The 7258-nt window shown below is 55.0% G+C and overlaps 1 protein-coding gene across 1 annotated transcript; it reads left to right on the top strand.

Moving 5' to 3' along the window:
* The first annotated feature begins 2243 nt into the window (after positions 1 to 2243).
* On the top strand, positions 2244 to 5500 carry LOC149911810 (coiled-coil domain-containing protein 81-like). The gene is made up of 7 exons (XM_090133312.1): positions 2244 to 2448; positions 2581 to 2642; positions 3055 to 3208; positions 3409 to 3665; positions 3865 to 3950; positions 4459 to 4583; positions 5104 to 5500. Exons 1-7 carry the CDS (start codon positions 2328 to 2330, stop codon positions 5217 to 5219), a joined length of 921 nt encoding a protein of 306 aa, XP_089989438.1. The 5' UTR covers positions 2244 to 2327; the 3' UTR covers positions 5220 to 5500.
* The last annotated feature ends 1758 nt before the right edge of the window (positions 5501 to 7258 follow it).

A 7258-nucleotide genomic window follows, 5' to 3' on the forward strand; every position in this document is an offset into this window, starting at 1 on the left:
CTCCCAAGCCCATTACTGCTCACATTGGCCCCGTGGGATTTTCATCCCTTTTCCTCACATCAGTCTTCTCTGAAATTTGCAGCTCAGTGTTGCTTTTCTTTGCATCAACTCCCACTTGCCTTCCTCAGAGAACCAGCTGCACATGGGCACAGAGGGATTCCTCCTTGTTGCCAACAAAGGGGAATCAACACGATGCAATTGAATGAACAGTAAAACACTCTCCTCAGCTGGATGCCATGTTCAAGCTGTCTGCCTTCCAGGGGGAATTTCGGTGCCAGAAGAACTTTTGGCAGAGAAAGTACATACAAACACAAATAAGAAGTTGAGTAAAGAATTCATTAGACTTCTGAGATGGCCCAAGTTTCCAACTTATGGGAGCTCCTAGAGTAACCAGATAGCTGGGAGGTATCTGAAAGAACAAAGAGCAAAGGGAGGGGGAAATCTGGAGAGCAGTGGGAAGGGCACATGCCCACACTGCCTGCAGAAAACACGACCTTAGCCATGGTCATTTATTCAGGAGAGCTGGAAACACCTGCAGGGAGTGGGAGATCAAATACAGAGGTGAGACCAAGCAGGGCTAGCAGCTGCCTGTGTCCCAGCACCTGAATGCTTTTGTGTCCTCCAAACACAGTTCTGGAAAACAGTGACACAATAAATCTCCTCAAAGACTGGTATTTCCAATAAGGAGAGAAACCAGGCCCCAAAGCAGTTTAGAAACTGAGAGGTGTGTTGGCACATTTTCTGTGATTTGGATCTTTCTCTTCAGTTCTTTGTTCCAGTTTTATTGACATTACATAACATCTTTCACACCTACAGCCTCAAAACAAACACACAAACAAACAAAACAACAGAAAAAAAAACATCTTTGACAGTGATAGGCCCAAGGAAAATGGTTACACACTAAAAGAGAAAATAAGATTAGATGTTAGGAGGGAATTCCTAATGTCCTTAACATCAGGTTGTGAGGCAATGGAACAGATTGCCCAGAGAAGTTGTGGATGCCCCATGCTCAAGGCAAGGACAATGACACGGGGGTTGGAACTTGATGGGCTTTAAGGTCCCTACCAATCCAAGCTATTCAATGATGTATGTTGGAAATATCCAAACACTTTATCAGGACGATATCTCTGATAAAGCAGATTTTATTTGCAATTGCAATGGAGGGGCCTCCTGCAAGCAGGACAGCACTCAGAAAACAGCGTTACATCTTTTATTCCCTATTGCCCGATGCTTCTCTCTTTCTCCCCCAGTTCCTCATTGGCTGAATACTTTAGGTTCCCAATCTTCTCAACGCTTCACTAAACATACAAACACTGGACAAACATAGATCTCTGCTGGCTAAGTGTAAACTTCTAATTAATTAATTAACGTCTGACCCTCACTCCACACTTGGTTATTGTTTCTGGATATCTGCTTGACCTCCCTTGCATAGAGATAAGCTCGGAAGGAGGAAAGTTCTTCTACAAACCAGTTGCCCTTTTTAGTATCTAATGCAGAAACAACATTCCATTCCCACAGACACCACAGAGTGACGTCCGCTCAGAAATTGTACAAAGACAAGTGATAGCTGGCAACCTACTGCTGGGAACCTGTTTTGGCAGGGGTGGTGAACGTGGTGAACCCCCGCTGGTCCCTTCCAACCCCTACGATCCCGGGTTCTACTTTCTGTTCACAAATCTGATGTCATCCAATCCAACGTCCCGCTTTCTTAACTCAGCCGATATCCCCTCTTCGTTCCTCTTCCTTCCTTCAGGTGATCCTGCCCACAATGTCCATGTGAAATGTCTCATCCTGCTTGGAAGGCTGTGAGGAAAGCAAATCTCTGGGATCCCCCAAACAAAGCACTCCCTGCCCGGCAGGGTCGCGGGAGCCATGGAGTCATGACTGTGACACAGAGGATCAATGCCGGCTAATTTATGGAGCGTTCTAACAAGGAATCAACGACTTCCAGGCAAAACTAAGCAACTTTCTGACCACAGGTCATCAGCGTTACGGGTAGAGTACTTTGGAACAGTACTTGTTTCCGTATCTCCTTCTTGAACATCACTTCAGGCAACGGCCACTAAAGGAAAACAAGTAATACTACACTGAGAGCAAAGAAAAGGAGAGAGAGAAAACAGTGAGCGGTCAGCGCTCCCACCCGGGGCGGGCAGCAGGCTGCTGGTGCCAGCATCACAATGGGCAGCGGCCAGCACCGGCCACGCTGTCATCGCGTCACCATGGCGACGTTTGTGACACGGGCACCCGGGAGGGGTATGTAGGCAGAGCACGCTGGTGGGTCCTGCATCCTGAAGGAGCATCTGGCAGAGAGCAGACGCATCTGAAGGATGAGCTCCGGCATGGCTGGCGCCAACAAGGAGCAAGCCGCCGGCACGAGGCGGAACGGGATGAGCGAGGTCGGCCCCGCAGCGAGGCGTGCCTCCAGACCGACACGCGCCGACACCGAAGGTACACGGGTCCACAGCCAACCTTGGCACGAGACGACACTTTCCATCTGCCACCTCGCTCCTGCCTGGCAGCGGTAGCGGTGCTGGGAAGCGGCAGATGCAGAGTGTGACCTGCTTTTCCTTTGCCCTCCAGAGCGAGTTGCCGTCTGGGATGCGGTGGCCGCCTACGTACGGGAGCAGCTGCTGCTGCAGAAGGTGTGTTGGCTGTCGGGTTCCTCCTCTCCCCATCCAGCTCAGCCTGGACTTCCTCTGAGTCTCCCCCTCCACAGAAAGCAGGAAACTGCCCCCACATTTCTCTCCTGGGCATCCCACGGGCTTCCTGCAACTCCTGCACGATCACTTGTGCCGGGCACTGTCTATCTCAGGGCTGATGCCTGTCTCTGGAAGCCTCTGGATCCCACGAGGCTGCTTCTGCCCTGCCTGCTGTGCTGCATTTGGGAGGGCGAGGGGAAGGAGAGGACTGCGCAGCCCCTTCCCAAAGCCATTCCCGATGCCCTGGCTTGTGCCTCTGAACAGCGGCAGAGGGCTGTCCCTACCTTGGACCCCTTCGGCTCTTCCTCCAGCCGTCCCATAACCCTTCCGCCCTTCCTTTCTCTCCCACTTGCAGGGGGTCTGGATTCCCACCTTTGGCTTCTTTGACACCATCTCCAAAGACATCCGGACTGAGGACGGGACGGTGACTCTGCAGTGGCCCATGTTTCACCTGGCTACAAACCTCATAGCCACGCACCACCTCAAGGCCCACAGGGAGTCCCTGCCAGGTAGGAGGGGGGATTAAACTTTTGCTGGCTTCATGGACAGGGCAAACGGCCACCACCTCCATTCTCAAAAGCAAACCTCTCCCTCTGAGCAGCCCGTCCAAATATGGGGCCGTTCTGGCTGATGTCCACCAGAAGCACTTCTAGGGAAGAACCTGTGGAAAACCACCCGTATCATCAACTCCGTCCCTCGCATTTTTCAGTCCATAGGAAGGTGGAGCCGCTGAAATACAGCAAGGTGGCCGCAGCTGCTTCTCTGAGCTGGCAGACACTCCGGACTTGCATTCAAAGCACCGTGTCCCTGCTCTCCGGCTGCCTGCAGAATGGGGAGAACGTTGCCGTTGTCCTCAAGGACATCGGCGTGCTCCTCATTGACGGACTGACCTTCCAAATGAAATTCTACTACGACTTCCTCGAGAAGCTGTCAGGGAAAGAGAAATTCAGAAGAGCTGCTTTCAAGGTGAGCTGTAGTTTCTCCATGACCCAGGCAGAGCTGTGACACCTGCTGTGCCCGCACACGGCCCACCAGGATCTGGCCAGCTGCTCAGGCCGTACAAGTGCTGTGCTGCTGTCAGCTCTCCCCGCCTTGGGCTCCTCGTGTCCCCAGGACCTCAGCCGTGACGAGGACATCCCACATCCTCCCCCTTTCTCCCCTGCAGGCCCCCTGGCTGCTGGACACGGTGGTGTCCCGGATGGCACCGGTGGCCTCCCTGGCGCTCTCTGGCTGCCTTGTCGTCTTTCCCAAGTGAGTATGTTGGTGGCTGTAGCTGCTGCTTGATGCAGCTGCTCAGCTCTCATTCCATCACGCTTGCTCCTTGTGTCCACTACTGTCCTGCCCATGAGCATATGTCCTACAGTCATGGAAGGATTTCAGCTGGAAGGAACCCCGAAAGGGCACCTAGTCCCACTCCCCTGCAGGGAACAGGCACACCTACCGCCAGATGAGGTTGCTCCGAGCCCGGTCCAGCCCGACCTTGAATGCCCATCCGGGCACCCACCACCTCTCTGGGCAAGATGTTCCGGTGCCTGCCACCCTTCTGTCAAAACCTTCTTCCTTATATCCAATCTAAATCTTCCCTCCTGCCTTTTGAAACTGTTTCCCCCTCACTTATCCCGACTGATGCTGCTGAAGACTTTAGAAAGTCATGTGCTTCATGCAGCATGAAAATGTGCCTGGGAGCAGACAACCAGAGAGCAACAAGGATTGCTGGAGCGCTGCGTCACACCGGTTGCTGTCTTCTCGTCACGTACAGGTTTCAAATGGAGTTTGTTCCCAAACCACCGCCCGCAATAAGACGCAGGTCCTCACGAAGCCTCCCTGGTCCGGAGAAACCAAAGAAAGAAGAGACTTTGCCACCTCTCGTCCAGGGCAAGAAAGGTAAAGCAGCTGCCAGCTCCTTTCCGCGGCACGGGCAGCATACTTGAGATGGGAAATCCCCTGCTGAACATCAGCCAAGGGCTCTGACTTGTGTCAAAGCTTCACGCCAGCTCAGCACGGCCTCTTCCCAAACTAAGGAATTGTTGGCCTCTCCCAAACTAAGGCGCTGAGCGTGACGTGCCCCCATCCCTGGCTATGGCAGGAGGATGTGCGGATCTTAGGCCCTGCCCTCCCCCAGTGGAAGGATACGGTCCCCAAAAGTCACTCTGCCACCTCATCGTCACCACCCAGCTCCTCTTTCCCAAAGCCAACGTCACTAATGCAGTCCCAAAACAGAGCTGAATTGCAGAGAGGAGGAGTGGGGCCAGGGATGGTGTCAGGAAGGGTACGAAGGCGGTGCAGATGTCAGCAGTGGGGGGAGCAGAGCGTCCCTCTCAGATGTTCTGGGAACAGGCCTGAGAGCCCCTTGTGAGTGAGCCAAAGGGTTTACGGTGAATCTCCTCTGCCTTCTCCATTCCAGTGAAATTTGCTGACCGTCCAACCTTCATCAAACGCTTGAGCACAGACAGCGTTGATGGAGGACACCTCAGAAGGATAAGGAGCTCACTGCTGAAGGAGAGCTCCAAGGCCAGGTGAGGCTGGAGGCTCTGGGCTGGGATGTGCATGGGGGTGACACAGCGAGAGCCCGTTCCCTAGCCCCAAAGGGTCACTGTTGGTGGCCGCCCAACAGTGCTGAACGCAGCACCCACCGTGCTGGGATGGGGACGCCAGGAGCCCCCCTCTCCGCATCCCAGGAGAGTCACGGGGCAGCCGCTGAGCTGTCTGTGGGGAGGGCTGCGTTGCAGCCAAGGCTCCTGGCTCAGGCTTGCAGCATGCGGCCCCAAAGCCATCAGCCACTCACGCGGACCCCTCCCGCTCTGTCCTTTCAGTCCGCTGCCACCCATCCGGAGGGCGTCTGAAGCCCAAGAGCAGCCGGTGACCTGCGAGCTGCAGGGGGAGGCAGTACCATCAAGCAAACAAGACCAGCGCCGAACACTGGGAACCAAACACGTGAGCTTCCTTGATGAAGTGCAGGAAGCAGGAAAAGCCCATCGTGAGGATGCGGTGCAAAAATTGCAGACAGCCAAGGCCGCACCCCCTCAGATCACCTTGAGGCCAGCAACACCTTTCAGAAGCGACTCAAGAAGATCTTCCACAAGGGCTGAGTCTACAGAGCCTCAAGGCCGACCATCCAGGCTCCCACTGACATGTGACTCGGTGAAACTTCTCAGGCAGAGGGCAAGGAAGATCAGGACAGTGCAGGATGCACTGGGGCAGATGGCAGCATCACCACTTCGTGGGGAGTCCAGGCTGCCTGAGGAGTCTTCCATCACCCGACCTGGACTGCTGCCACCCATAAAAGAAGAAACGGGGTCTCCCGAGTGCCAGCCTCCAAAGACCAAACCCCCAGTCCGCAGGAAGGCCACACCCTACCCACGCTGATGCAGGCATGGGGTGCCCACGACACACAGAGCTCCACTGGAGGCTGCAAAACAGATGCGTGAATCCCATCTACATCACATCTCATACCAACCAGGCTGCCCAGGACCCATCCGACCTGGCCTTGAACACCTCCAGGGACGGGGCATCCACAACCTCTCCGGGCAGCCTGTTCCAGTATCCCACCACTCTCTCTGGAAATAACAATCCAATCTGGCATCCAATCTTCAACTCAAAACCACTTCCCCTTGGCCTGCCATTAGCTACACCATCAAAGAGTTGACTCCCCTCCTGTTTGTAGGCTCCCTTTATGTACTGGAAGGCTGCAAGGAGGTCACCCCGCTGCCTTCCCTTCTCCAGGCCAACAAGGAGATCTAGAGTGAAATGTAGAGGGGCAAAACCATCAATAAAGCCTTATCAGGGGCCTACCCTTTAAAAACCTCCAGAACGCCTGTGACAGTGTCATTGCGCCTTTTGACGCCAGCTCTTGTGCTGGTGGAGGGAGAAAGAATTGCGAGAGGGCATCAGAGCGTCTCACGGTGCTTTGATGCCCAGGGAAATCCAGCACAGTCTCTTCTGTCTTATCTGGATCACAACTTACGGGCTTTTGGCCTGGCAGGGCCCCTTTGGCCGGCTTGGAGAGGTCTGCAAATGCAGAGCTCCATGGGCCAGCCGGCCGGCCACCTCTCGCCTGGCAGTGCTCCCCTGAACGGCCAGCCGGCTTTCGGCCTGGCCCAACTGGCCGGCCAGGAGGCTTCAGGCCTCGGAAGGCTTCCCCAGCCAGTCAGCCAGCTTCACCAGAGATTCCGGATCTCCCTCAAGGCCTGAGTGCAGCCGCTCCACGCAGCCCCAAGGCAGACCATCCAGGCTGCCACAGCTGCCTCGTGGAGCACTCCAACTGCCCAGGCAGAGCACCAAGAAGAGCAGGCCTGGCAGGCTGCCCCCAGCCGACTGGCCTTTGATCTTCATTAGGCCTTGTTCTGCTGTGGAGGACAGGTGGAAGCAATTCACTTGTCTGGCAAAGGGTGGAGCCTGGTTCCAGCCCTCCCTACCCTCACGTAGGGGCTGGCTGCCAGCTGTGAGGGCTGTCAGCATGGAGGTGTGTTCTTTGTTGGTGTTCTGTGTGCCCTGATCTTCAGAGTGGGTTAAGCAGTTTTGTCTTTGTGTTCGGGTTGAGTTCTTTGCCTCTTGGGGGT

This window comes from Phasianus colchicus, unplaced genomic scaffold, assembly GCF_987193195.1.
Source record: "Phasianus colchicus unplaced genomic scaffold, bPhaCol1.hap1.1 HAP1_SCAFFOLD_57, whole genome shotgun sequence".
In the NCBI taxonomy this organism is placed as follows: domain Eukaryota; kingdom Metazoa; phylum Chordata; class Aves; order Galliformes; family Phasianidae; genus Phasianus; species Phasianus colchicus.